This window comes from Narcine bancroftii, chromosome 13 (assembly GCF_036971445.1).
Source record: "Narcine bancroftii isolate sNarBan1 chromosome 13, sNarBan1.hap1, whole genome shotgun sequence".
In the NCBI taxonomy this organism is placed as follows: domain Eukaryota; kingdom Metazoa; phylum Chordata; class Chondrichthyes; order Torpediniformes; family Narcinidae; genus Narcine; species Narcine bancroftii.
The window spans coordinates 13,935,696-13,949,498 of NC_091481.1; the positions used below are offsets into that span (position 1 = coordinate 13,935,696).

The following is a 13,803-nucleotide window of genomic DNA, read 5'->3' on the forward strand; positions in this document are numbered from 1 at the left end:
CATAAATTGGAGCTGCAACATTCATGAAACAACTGGATTGGCTGTTGTAAGGAATGAAGCCAATTGACTTGCTTTGCATTCAAACACCATTTAAAGGGCCATTGCTTGGAATGGGACATTTGTGCAATTTTTGAAACCTTACTGAAGGTCACTTGGATGCATCCCAGAGTGTAATCACACCAACAGAGGTTGTCAGAAATTAATTGCCGAAGAATTTATTTTGTAGTGTCTCGATGCATAATCCATCTTGGAAGAGGATACTTTGAGGTGATATCAACAGAATGGGCTCTTTCCTCTCCCAGTAGCCATGCTCCTTCCTGGAAGCTTCTACTTGAGGGCCATGATTTTTTTAATGAAATGCAGTCATTTGGAGAATGGGCATCATGAGTTCCAGAAGGGTTGAAATGTACCTGGTTTGTCAATATTCAAGAATTGTACTTATAAACTCAGACTTTGGTCAGTGTTGGAACAGGACTGTAAGTTGTCACATCCATACTGACTTTCTTTGCTTTTCTACACTAATCCCATTTGCCTGCTGCCTAAAATACATCTGGCAGTATGTTCTAGAAATCATCCACTTCAAAGAAACTTTCCCCTACCCTTCCTCTTGACGTGTCCTTTTTTTGACGGCTAATATGAAGGGAAAAGATTAGCCATGCCTAACTATGCATAATAATTTTAAATATCTCCATCCATGATCCCTCAACCTTTTTAGTGCACACTGAAAACATTCCATGCTTATGCACTTGTTCTCCAATACAAGAACTCCCAGGCGAGTCATCTTTGTGTCTCTCCAGCCTTCCTCTGGTGTGACCAAAATTTTGAGCTACCTCAGTTATTTGGAGAATAGCAGAAAAACTTCCCAACACTTGTCAGGGCATAAAATACATGTGGCATGCTTGCTTTCATACACTGAAAATCCTTGGAAAATTACAACCAGGGCCTTTAATTTTTCTCTCTTACCTCCACCCCCCCCCCCCCCCCCCGGTGATTTATCCCATCTTAATTAGGTAATTTATTTATGTGCAGCCAGCCTTTCCAACAGTTCGTCTTAAACCATTTTTAGATTAAGCATCTGAAATGGGATCCTTTTTAAAACTCAAGCAGAACTTCCTAAGGGAAGGTGAATTTTTTTTTAGAATGTTCTTGCCCTCCAAGTAATTTTTATTTTTTGGTCTCTGATCAGCTCTTAAGTCTTTGGGTAATGAATGCTTCCATATACGTGCCACAGATATAGACATTTTTAGATTCCATATGGTTTCTGAAAATCTGTACCCTTGACCTCTATACCTCTCATTTCTGATTTTACTTGCACTATGAACTTTCTGCAGGAGCCATTTAAACAAAATTGAAAAGTGTAATGTCTTTCAAAGGTGCTTTTGCTTATCCAAGCAGGGTTACTTTTAATTTCTCTACCCTTCAATATGGAATATGTTTTCTAAATCTGTTTTCATAAATATGCTTGCATATCTTTCTCTGCATTCATTCCACTATTGGATGCCCTGTAGGGCTGGTTTGTTGGGGGAGTGGGGGGGGAAACCACTCATTTGTAGCTTGTTTTTCCCAATCTACAGTAATTCTTCATGTTATTTATCCCTTCTGCCATTGCATTACCTATCATTAGAATTAGTTTTACCATACCCTTTTCTTTTCAGGTGCACATCATTCTTGAATGCCAAGACAAGTGAAAATAATAACAAGAAACCTTCACTTCTAGTTTCACTCCACACGAGTCCAAGGCTGCACCTTGAAACCACACAGGTGCAAGCTGATGTACAAACCATGTGCCAGGAATGATGGCTGTTGATTTTTGGTTGACAGTGAGGAAGGTAACTTCCAGCTCCATCTGTCTGAAATCTTCAGCCATGTGAGTTTGTAGCAGAATTCATACAGTATGTGTTCTCCAAATGTATCTTTTGCCTTCCCATGCCCCACCAGTCTCCCAACCCAGTGAGATCCACAGGGCTGACTGCAGAAGTGCAGATGCTAGAATCTTGAACAGCAAGTTGCTGGGGGAAGTTCAATGGATCAGGCATGGTTAGAAATGGTCATTCAGCACTTTGGGTCCGCAGAGCCACTTTTCTCTGAAAAGCACTCAGTAATTTAAGGTGGTGGATTGTGTTGGCTTGTCCAAATGCTGAACATAAGATTCAATTTATTGTGATTATAATAAAACCGTGTCATACTATGTGAAATTACTTTTGCCTGCTTTAAGGCAGACAGATTTGCCATTGGCAGAAATTGCCTGGAGTACCTCTTACAGTCGGAGAAAGAGAAGCAAAAGAGAGTCCCCCTAGAGTCACGGAGTGTCAATAGATTTGCCTCCAGTGCTTCGACAGCCACGTCCAAACCATTTGCAACCCAAGCTCCAGATGTGAACCTCTGACACAGTCAGGAACCCTTCAGCACCCCCTTGCATCCTGGTTCTGATACTTGGTACCCCTTCAACCAGTTTGGAACCAGTCTCCAGCAATCCACAGCCTGGTGTAAGTCTGACAGCAGCCCACAGCCTCCATGGGTTCTTCACCTTGAATTGCCAGCAACCCATCGCTGGTCTGTCGATGTGGTCCCGTGAGTTGTCTTCTCAGATGGGGTGGTCTCCCTGTTTTCTAGTGCCTTGTTCCAGTTCTCCACTCTCCTGGAGTCTGCAACAGCTTCTGGCTACTGCTGATCATCAGTGCTGCCAATTTGGGCGCAGACCCTGCAGTCATGGGATTTTATATCAAATTACTGTCTACTCCTTTAATGGCCATTCAAAGCCTGTGCAGAGCTGACAGCAGTTGACTGGGCATTTGGACCCTGCAGGAGTGCTATATCTGCTCCTCGCTCCCCATGGGTCTGCACCAGCAGCAGTGCTACCATTACAGCCAGAGCACTACTCCAGCACCTCAACACTCCAGGTGCCCCCTCCCCCCTTAGTTGAGCACTATTCTGGATATAAAAAGTAAGGTACCCGTTTCTACCACGTCTGGTTGTCCTCCTTTCTCGTCCAACTGTTCACTTCAATTATACAAAGCCAAATACAACAGGGTGGCCACCAAGGCTAGGTCGCACGAGACCTCCTTGTTGCCACTTTTGGTCCACTCCAGCACCTAAATAAAAAAAAAAAAAATTAGCACTGGACTCCTACAGTGGCTCAGGCAGCGTCTCCATTTTCTCAATGAGCATCACAAATGAGCTCTTTCAGATTTTGTTTGGCTTTTATTGATTAAATTATGGCATATCTGGAAAGGGCAGAGTTTGATATTGACTAATATTTACCATTAGCGAGGTGGTGGGGGAGAGAGATGAGCAAATTTCTCACATGAAGCACCACATTGTGGGGGTAGGGTGTTCCAGGATTTAAACCTGGTGATGATGAAGGAATTTCTCCAAACCAACCTGAGTGGAATCATCACCCGGAGCAGAATGGTGATGTTACTGTGCACCTGCTCTCCTTATCCACATTGCAAGGAGCCACCCAACCTTAAGTAATTAGGTGTTGTTTTGAATATACTTGTACACTGCAGAAAATATAAAGGTCCTGTTCATCAATACAAACCAATGGCTATGATTTTAACCAATAGGTTACTCTGAGGTTGGTACATCAGAGCAAAGGATATCTGTCCAGGTTCCTGATTTTTTTAAAAAAAAACAGGCCATGTTTTGGATCAGTGAGCTTCATTACTAATTTCTCCCTCCACTGTTACTGCATGATCTGCTTCTATTTTTATTCCTGATCCTGATCAGGATTTAGAAACTTTCATCAAAATTAATTATGGATGCAATAACTCCACCTCAGGACATATCAACGTGTCACTGATGCTTCTGACATTGAGCTGTTGGGAGGAGAACACAGCTGTTGGTTTTCTGTTTCTCTTGTGTGCAGCAGGTAACAGCTCTCGGGTTGTACTGTTATTGGCCTCTGATTTGCAACCAGTCCAGAAAGAAACTCCTGGACTGAACAGCAACTTTGAGTGTGCTAATTAGGAAGTAAGAGTGAGAAGAATTAATGTACCCAGGTGGATCGAAGTGGTGCAGAGTTGTTATTCTCACTTTTGCTTCACTTTCACTATTTAGAGAATTCCTCAATCCTAGGGTTCAATCTTCCTTCCTTGCATTGATTGAAGAGTGGGGCGAGGCACAACTTCTTCCTTGCCCACGTATTGTTTGCATTTTCCTTTTGCTTCACTCCAGTGTGACGGGCCAGGTTCCAAACCATCAGGTGGAGGTTAAAGAAAATAACTAATTTTTCAGTAGCCGTGCTGTTGCCTCTGCAGTGCAGAGGTGGCAAGAAGCAACAGTGCAGCGGGAATTCTGCTAGAAACTGGACACATAGACCCAAACACACCACTCAAGATGTAAGTCTCTTTATTGTTGGTAAAGAAATGGAGTACAATTGCCAGATAGTGAGAGGGGTTCTAAAGATATCAAAGCACTGAATCCACTGTTGGAAAGAAGGAATGGATCATTTAGATGTCTTCTAACTGCACCTCACTTTGTAGGAACAAACAAAAGCAAATTTCTTGTCACAGACTTCATCATTCCAAGTCCCATCACCTAGAGGCAGGGAAAATAAATCCACCATTTATCAAGGGAAACAAAACCTGCAGAAAGTGGAATCTTGAGTGAACAAAAAGAAGCTGAAAAACTCAGCAGGTCAGGAAGTACCAATGGAAAGAAAAGGACTGTCAACAATTTGGGTCAGGACCCTTTATTGAATCTGTTCAACTCCTTTGTTCACTGCCCCATCTACTTGTTTGTGCATTGGAAAAATTGTTGAATATTGCCTGAAATCTGAAATAAATGTTACACTTACGGAAATAGTTCATGTTCACACAATGTTCCTCGTTTCTAAGGTTATTAGGTTCACCCTTAGCCCAGTTTTGGTAATCCAGTGAAGATCCATCAATCCAGTTGAAAGTCCCTTCCTGCAGGGTGTATAAATCAGAATGCTGAGTAACCTATCACTTAACAGTACAGGGAGGAACTGTTCCTGAGCCAATGTGAGTCCAGAATATGACCAGACAGGACAAATGGGGCAAGTACAGATTTATTGTCAGAATGAATGAAGCTTGAAGTTGGCTTGGTGGGGAAATCTTATGAAATTAATGGAATCCTTGACAAGTTAACACTGAAGGTGAAAACACATTTCCAGGGGAAGCATCAGAATTGAGGGGTCATATTTACAAAGGTGAAACCAAACTGAGCTCATTCATCCGTCAGTGACCAAGGGTTACCTCTGCTTCCTCCTCCCCCCACCCCCCCCATGTCTGTTGGCTGTAAAAGTGGAGCAGAACTACAGTTAACCCTTGGATGTTAAAGGCAGGTGATTGTGTTTGGGGGGGCGGGGGGAGGAGGTGAGGAGTCACTGGGATCCTTCATGGAGATGTCAGAAGGTTATGTGGAGAAATGTTTCCACATGGTGCAGTTGAAAATCAAGGGCCATAAATATTGAAGACACTGATTGCTCCAGTAGGATTCTCTCGAGAAACCCTTTCTCCGGAGTGTTTAGGATGTTGTTCATGATGGGAAGGGCTCATTGAGATGGATCAGAATCTTTAAGGGAAAGATGGAGAAGCTCATGAGGGGCAGCATGTTAGTGCAATGCTTTTACAGCGCCAATGAAACATTTAGAAAGGGAAGTCCTACTGATGGTGTTGGTTGAAGTAAGTGAGAGGACGCTCATGTGGAGCATGAATATGGACATGGGCCGGATCAGCATTTATTGTTCTTCCCTAACCACTAAGTTCACTAAGATGATTTGGGGAAGGAAAGGGTTATTGTATGAGGTACATTTGATAGCTCTTCGCCTGTATTCATTGGAATTTAGGAGAATGAGGGGGGCATCTCATTGAAACATTTTGAATGCTGAAAGGTATGGACAGAGTCGATGTAACAAGGTTGGTTCCCACGATGGATGAGTCTAGGGCAAGGTGGCACAACTGAACAGAAATGTGATGAAATTTCTTCAGCCAGAGAGTGGTAATTCTGTGGAATTTGTGGCTATAGGCAGTTGTGGAGGCCAGATCATTGGGTGTATTTAAGACTGAGATTGATAGGTTCTTGGTTAGCCATGGCATCGAAGATTATGGGGAGAAGGCCGAATAGTGGGGCTGTGAGGAAACGGACTAGCTCATGATTAAATGGTGGGGCAGACTCAATGGGCTGAATAACCTATTTCTGCTTCTATTTCTTGTGGTCTGACCATTTCAGAGACCAGGTCAGAGTGAATATGCTGATGGATCTTTGGAGATACATTGAGCTCAGACTGGGGAAGGAGGGCAGATTTCTGACCCTGAATAACAAAAATGAACCAGATAACAAACAAAAAAGCTGCAGATACTGGAATCGTGAGCAACTAATGAGCCTCTGGAGGAGCTCAGCAAGGCAGGCAGCATCCGCGGATAGAAATGGTCAGACAGTGTTTTGGGTCGGGCCTTTAACAAGATTAAAGTACAGAGCTCTGATACCAAGTATATTGAGTTTCACTGTAATTACCACGAATGGCAACATTTACTTGGATCCAAATTCTCCTGCTGCTGGGATGGGATTCAAACTCGTGTCGCTGGAACAAGTTAACTGCTCCACTGCCACACCCCTTTGCAGGACATCACGTGTGACCTTGTGGAGGTAAAGTAACCTGCCATCGCTAACTTTACCTTGCATCTGTCATTCAGGCCAATCCAAGTGATTGGCATGTTTCTGTTCACTGCGTAGATTATGTCCAATATGAACTCCTGGTGATCTTCTGAGTTCACAGACGCCAGATGTCCATAATTTGAGCGGTGATTGCAGAACTCCTTTGAAAAAAGTAAATAATTTAATCTGTTGCTGAGTATAATCATCGCTCATTTTACAAGCCTCTCTGTAAATCATCCAACGTGGTGTTGGACCTTATTCAGTTGAAATAGAGTTCTTGCTCTTCAAACTCTTTGGTATTGAAACCAGCACTTTGTTAACTTCTGAATGTGGAGTCTCCCCTAAAATTCCCAACATTTCACCCCTTGATCTGACCAATACAAACGAGAGCTCAGGACTGCAGTGAGGTGCCCTCTGGAACATGAGGACTCATCGCAGGCAATTCAACTGGAGGCTGTGCTGTGACTGTAGGTGGGGGTGGGAGGGTGAGGGATGAAGCAACCGAGACCAATATTCCCCAGACCTCCCAGAGCAATCACTGGGTTCATGGACTTACCTCAGCATCCCACCATGTTCTGCTGTCACAGAAAAACCTGTAACAGGAGTTTAAAGGTGGAAAATGAAACCAGTTTTCATCACAGGGTCCGTTGACTATTTCACGTTTTTCAAGATCCAGCTGAATCTCCTCACCTTCAAAGGAATTAAAAGTTAAACTAAATGCAGTCTAGAAGACAGCACCTTGTATTCTGATTAGGAAGTGCACACCCCAATGATATGAACCTTGAATTTTCCAGAGTCAGGTAACCTAAACCCACTGCTCCTCACAATTTCTCTCATATCTCTGTCCTTAGATACAGTCTTAACCAGAATCATCGAGTAATGTTTGCCTTAACAATGGAGGATTGATCCACTGAATTCATCCACCAGTTTGTTTTTTTTTTGAACAACAATCAAAGCACCAATCACAGTCCTGGAGAACTGACGGAGACACAGAAGTTTACCAATGATTCTCTCCCGCAGCTTGATGCCAGAGAACTGAAGGGTGGAGGAGAGGCTCCATTGTAGGAAAAAAGGTCAAGGGTTAACCAAACACTGCCTTGTCAGAGAGGATTTGGTTGAGTGGCAGGAAGGTCCAAGTCGTAGGGCTCCACACTCTGCTGCACAGGCTTTTAGTGTGCACAGACACACACATCCACCACCCCCCCCCCTCCCAGACCACCCACCCACTCTCCTGTTCACAGACACATCTTGTACACTCTGACCCCTTTCCCTGAGCTGTCTCCCAAGGACACTGACTGACGGTGATAAAGAGAATGGTAGGTTGCTGTATCAATAGGAGATAGTGTAGTACAAGCCGAACACTTCCACTGAGTCACTGGAATGGTTGAAAAGACAAAACCAAAGACCGTGAGTATATATTCACATTCGTGACATGATTGACAAATATGTGCCACAAGTGCAAGTTAATGCATTCACCCAAAAATGTGTTAACAAAGTAACTAAGGTTTGGAATTACACATTTCTGGATAGTTTTAGTAAAGATAAGTAAAATGAAAAGACAATAAATTATTGGGATAAAGACTATGGAGAGACAGGATCTTAGATCAGAAACAAGATGTTTGGGTGGAGCTGAGAAACAAGGGACGTTGGTTGGATTAATCTGTAATGTGAGGTTTGGTATATTGTCAGGAAAGGCACATTCAGGATGGGTAATGGTGTAATCATGAAGGACTCTGACCAAACCAAATCAGCAATAATCATGTAGGAGATATATTAGTCCAGCATTGTGCAACTAGAGAGTTATTAAATAATCTTGTCATTAACGTCCCTTTAAGGAATTATGTGTAAGGATTGAAAATTATTGTAATCAACCCAAAAACAAGGCCTTGAAACTAAAGAAAGTGGCAGAGAGAATGGTGGGTACTTGTGTCAATCAGAGATAACAATACAAAGGTAAACACTTACACTGAGTCACTGGAATGGTTAAAAGAGGCATGAGTTCACTTTGATAGGTTGGCTGATGAGAAACTAATGAAGAAATGTCGTGAAGCTTGGCTAATATTTGAAGAATTTATCCTCTATAATAAATAGTGTTGATAGTGATTTTGTTCTTTGAAGGAGTCAGTCTGATCATCAAATCACCCATAACTATAACTTTTCTCCTTATATTTCACTCCCCACCCCAAGGACTGTTTCACCACCACTTCCCTCCTCCCACCCATTGGCAATAGTCAAAGAATTTCATGTATGTTACATTCTAAATGTAGTATTACATGGCAATAATGGAACCTTTACCTTTACTCTGGACATCCTCCATGCAGCCTTCACCCTTACAGATAGATGGTAAGCACACAACACTCGGTGCATTGGACCAGTGGCTGCAAAACGCTCTCTCTCCTGCAACTTTCATCATGGAATAATCGCTGTCTCTTGATGACTGGGACAGTCTCTCACTCATCTTCCAACTCAATATCTCTGAGGCAGAGTATCCCAGGTAAAGGACATTTCCTACCACATCCTGACTTCTCATAACAATGTATAGTAAATGTATTTTATGGCTGCTTGAGACTTGCTTTTACAATGCCTAACTAATACACCTGTATTAAGAATAAACACTTTAAAGGACAAAAATACAATACTGTACTTGCACTGAATAAATTTCACTTTCATGAATATATAAACCTTAAAGCATTTTACTTTATTTTCAGTCACATTCTTTGAAAACATACGACCGTCGCTGCATCTGCAGTTCCCCCACCTCCACAGAGCTACCCAAAAGACAAACAATAACATGATAAATAATTAACCACCACCCCCCCCCCCCCCCATCCCCACCTCCCCCAAGTTTACAGATAAAGCCTCTGACCAGGGCGACTCTTACTAAGCAGGGATAAGGAGAGTCACCCCAACGGCGAGCAGCATCAAACAGCTCTTCATCCTGGGCGACGCCATTGCTGTTTCACACAACTTTAAACAGCTGCTTTGAGCAAAGCACGACCAAGGCCCTCCGCTGGCTGAATATTTGCTCCCATCTTCTCCAAAGGTTTATGTGTTACTTCAGAGAACATTTACTCTTACAGTGTTATCTTTTACTTATTATTTGATTCTAAATTATTTTAATTTTAAAATTTATTTTCCTTGTTTTTTTGCCGGTTGCTTGAATTCCGGATACCAAGGGTTTTGCTATACTTCTCAAGCCCCTGGGATTGATGGACCTTACCTGCCATATCACAGGCAAGCAGTACAGTTAGCACCAGAACCGACTCCAACATCACGTTCCCTCAAACCTGTAACAGAAGAAAATGATTCATCATTAGTGTCAGGTTTCACAGTGAAGGTGGGACAACCTGCTGCCATTCCCACCTCTCTCACTCTCTCGCAACTTTCTGTGTCGATGAGGTGTCCGGTGCTGTTGTAACCCTTTAAATGTGTGGTTCTTATATCTTGGAGACTTTTGGAGCTGTGAAATTAAACCCAATTTGCTGGACCAATCTTCATGAAAACTACTGCTGATCAATCAATGACTGACAGATTAGAACAAGATGAACAGTATTTGGCCAAAGCAGACATAATCAACATTTAAGATACAGAGTAGGCATTGATACAACCAAGAACTAGTCTCCATGAACTATTTCAAAATGTAAAGTACAAGCTGTAATCAGCGTTGGAATGAAAAGAACAGCTATTTGTAAACAAACAGTATGGTCCACAGATCACAGCCCCGTCCCACAGCAGGAGACTGCTCGCGAGACACTGGCATGACCATGAGACAATCTTGGCTGCATCAGCCAAATGTAAGACAATGGGACTCCGTACAGCACAGAAATAGACTATTTGACCCAAGATTAAACTCTATCTCGAGAGACAAGGTTTTTACAGATATTTTTTACAAACCTACCAACTCCTACAACTACATTCTTCACATCCAGTTCCCTGCAAGGATTCTATTCCTTTCTCTCAATTCCTTCGTCTTCATCGTATCTGCTCCCAAGATGAGGTCTTCCAGTTCAGATCACCTGAAATGTCCTCCTTCCCCTCTACCACACATTACCCTCTGCAATTTCCGTGATGATTCCACCACCAGACACATCTTCCCCTCTCCGCCTTCTGTTGGGGCTGCACGCTCCGTGACTTTCTCATCCACTCATCCCTTCCCACCAATCGCCCCCATGGGATCTTCTCTTGCGGCTGCAGGAAATGCCACACTTGCGCCCACACCTCCTCCCTTACCACCATTTAGAACCCCAAACAACCCTTCCGAATGAAGCAATGACAGAGATCTCTCAGTGGGCAACCATTTTAATTCTGCGCCCCAGTCCCGTGCTGACCTAACTATCCATGGCCTCATCCTGTCAATCTGAGGCCATCTGTAACTTGGAGGAACAACACCTAATATTCCATTTGTGCACTTTCCCACCAGATGGCATTAACTTCGAATTCTCCGGTTTCAGCTAACCCAATCCTCGTTCTCCCTCTCTTCCACGGCCTTTTGTTACTCCAGTGCTCCACCCCTTCCCTCTCTATTCACAGAGCTATCCCCATCCCCCTGCTTGCTGGTTTCCCCTCCCTCCCTTATCCAACTATTACCTCCTGCCTGAGGACTTGTGGTCCTTCCCACCACCATTTTGTTTGGGCATCTGCCTACATTTTGCTCATACCTTGACAAAGGGGCTCAAGCCTGAAATATTTGTTAAGTATCTTTACCTTTGCACTATAAAGTACAAAGGGAAGGGGACCCATAAACTTTGAGCAGATTTCTGGAGGTGGGGGGGGGGGGGGTGCGGGATGCATAGCCAAAAAAAATTCAGAATGGCTGATTACATTTTAAATGTAAATTTAGACACATAATACTGCACAGTAAAGGGCCCTTCTGGTCCATAAGCCTGTGCTGACCAATGAACCTACAACCCCCCTCTCCGGTACATTTCGAACAGTGGGAGGAAACCCAAGCAGACATGGGGAGAACATACAAATTTCTTACAGACAGTGTGGTCCCAATTGCTGGTGCTGGAATGGTGTTGTGCTAACCATGCCACCCAAATGATGTAGGGGACACATTCACCAAGTGTGTTTGTGATAGGTGACAGACCAGTATCTGTTACGACACAAACCAGCAGCAATAGAAATTCGCCAAGACAGCGTTACTTTAAAAATAATATTTTATTATTAATTACTGATAATATAACACCTTATCTAATTTTTCTAACTTATCTAAATGTAATTCTAAACTATGTGTGAAGTATATGTGTGTGTGTATATGTGATAATCAAAACCATTACAGCTTAGACACAATTCTGGAAAGTCATTCCAAAGTCGGTTTTAGACATTCCAGTGTTGACACGAAGACTCTTAAACTAATAAAAATAAGTAATTATGAATGAGGTGGGAAAGATTGAGGGACTGCAGAAAATTCACAAATCCTGGTCGAGTTGCTCCCAGAATGAATGTCCTTTCAGACGAGTGGTTGTCAAGACTCCTCTTTTCCTTTTGTGGGGGTGACCAAACATTTGACTTAAATGAGGCTTCTAAAAACCCTGGCAAGGGTCAGTCGAAATAACCAGCGCATTGGTCGCAATCCGATGAAACAAGTCTACTGCTTCCTTTACCCACCTATGGGTCAAACAAAGTGACTTTTCCTTTGGTCACTGTGAGGTTCAATAATTCCCCAAACGGAGCCACTCCAGCACAGTGTTCCTTCACATGGCTGCTGCTCACTCAGTGCTGATCCTTTTAAAATGGCTGCTGACCATAAAATGTCTGTTCCTTTAAGTGTATCTCTTACATGACTCTTCCTACCTGTGCCCCTGGAAAAGCAACACATTTCCTCTCTTCTCTTCAAAAGTAGCGAAGTTGGTACTTGCTGTACAAGTTGTTGCCATCTCCAGTCTCTCTAAAGCTGTGCAGGGTTGCAGCTTGGTTTGTTAACCCTTAAAGTGACATTCACACAAAAATAAAATGGGACCTCATAATAGCATGTTGAGGCATCAACAAAGGTCCATCATTGTGCAATGAGAGAGAAACCAAAACTTAACTGTGTCACAGGGAAGAGTCCCATAAACTTTGAATAAAGTCTTAGGGGAGGTGGGGGGGGGGCATAGCCGAAAAAAGTTTGAGAGTGGCTGTGTTAGATCTCTTTGGAAGGACAAACCAAGGTAGGACATGCACTGTAAATATGCGAGAGTAACATTACAAGGGGAGTAAAAAAAAATCAGTGAGAGATGAACAGTACATGGAAGTGAGATTAGTAACGGTTTGCAAGAAATTATCACATGAAGTGAGTAATAGTGCAGGCATGAAGTTTCCAGAGAGATTAGTACAATAAGAGTGAAGGAATTTAGAAATGACCACACAGGGCAATAAACACATGCCCCTTCTAAATCTTCCCTCACAATCTGATCTGATCCTGGATCCAATTGCCTAAATTCCCATTCCCATTCCAGTTAACTCAGCTCCAATTTAATCACGTCCAGGGTTTAAAATCCCCCCCCCCCCCCTCTCACTAGTCCCTTCCACAACTCCATCAGGCTCTTAATCCATTACAGAATTGTAGTTTACTGTCACAGATGTCCCCTCAAACTGGGTTCCAGTCCTGGAAGAAACAGTTCTGGATTTAATTTATGGAGAAGCAATAAATCTTTGAAATACAGGCTGAGTCGCCACATCCTTGACTTTCAAAATAATATAGCACAGGGGCCAGTCCTTATCATATAACCATATAACCGTTTACAGCGGAAACAGGCTCATTACCCAATCCTCTCCTTCCAGGAAGGTACCTCCTTCAAATCAGAAAAGATCAGAGGTGACATCTGGCTGATTCCTCTTTGATGGGGAGATAGATCAATATAACTCTCTCTCCATTGAGGTATGGGCATAGGCCTGGTGGGCTGCTTTTGTGACAGCTTCAGGAATCTGTGACTGAGGTGTAACAAACCTTTCTGCTTTACATAAATCAGATCCATAGGTGATGGCGAAGCCTGGGAGCTGTTGGCTCTAACCAGTGAATCTTCTTGCTCAGCCCCTGTGCACTTCACCCTTGTGACTCTGCCCACCTATTAAATCTCCAGCCCTTGCCCTGTCCACTCATCCCCTTACAGGCCATGATGCTGTGGTGAACCACTCTGGAAACCAGCTGTCACTCAATACATCTATGCTTATGGCCTCCATTGTAGGCCCCCTGTTGGT

The 13,803-nt window shown here is 43.1% G+C and overlaps 1 protein-coding gene across 2 annotated transcripts; it reads right to left on the reverse strand.

The window, feature by feature from the left end:
• Positions 1-4,349: 4,349 nt before the first annotated feature.
• LOC138748209 (lectin-like) lies at positions 4,350-12,530 on the reverse strand. Of its 2 annotated transcripts, XM_069908006.1 has the most exons (6): positions 12,418-12,530; positions 9,842-9,908; positions 7,178-7,311; positions 6,642-6,782; positions 4,799-4,910; positions 4,350-4,539 (listed from the first exon to the last, which is right to left on the reverse strand). In XM_069908006.1, exons 2-6 carry the CDS (start codon positions 9,891-9,893, stop codon positions 4,463-4,465), a joined length of 516 nt encoding a protein of 171 aa, XP_069764107.1. In that variant the 5' UTR covers positions 9,894-9,908; positions 12,418-12,530; the 3' UTR covers positions 4,350-4,462. The 2 variants fall into 2 exon arrangements, with proteins under 2 accessions (XP_069764107.1, XP_069764106.1); XM_069908005.1 differs by lacking the exon at positions 4,350-4,539 and having other exon boundaries at positions 4,567-4,910.
• Positions 12,531-13,803: the final 1,273 nt, after the last annotated feature.

What these genes read in the sequence shown, in the direction of transcription:
- LOC138748209 (XM_069908005.1), bottom strand. Translation starts at nt 9,893, where the DNA reads ATGTTGGAGTCGGTTCTGGTGCTAACTGTACTGCTTGCCTGTGATATG. An exon ending in GCTTGCCTGTGATATGGCAG is followed by an intron (nt 7,312 to 9,841) that starts GTAAGGTCCATC and finishes ATTCCTTTGAAG; the next exon opens with GTGAGGAGATTCAGCTGGAT. An exon ending in GCCTGAATGACAGATGCAAG is followed by an intron (nt 4,911 to 6,641) that starts GTAAAGTTAGCG and finishes TACACCCTGCAG; the next exon opens with GAAGGGACTTTCAACTGGAT.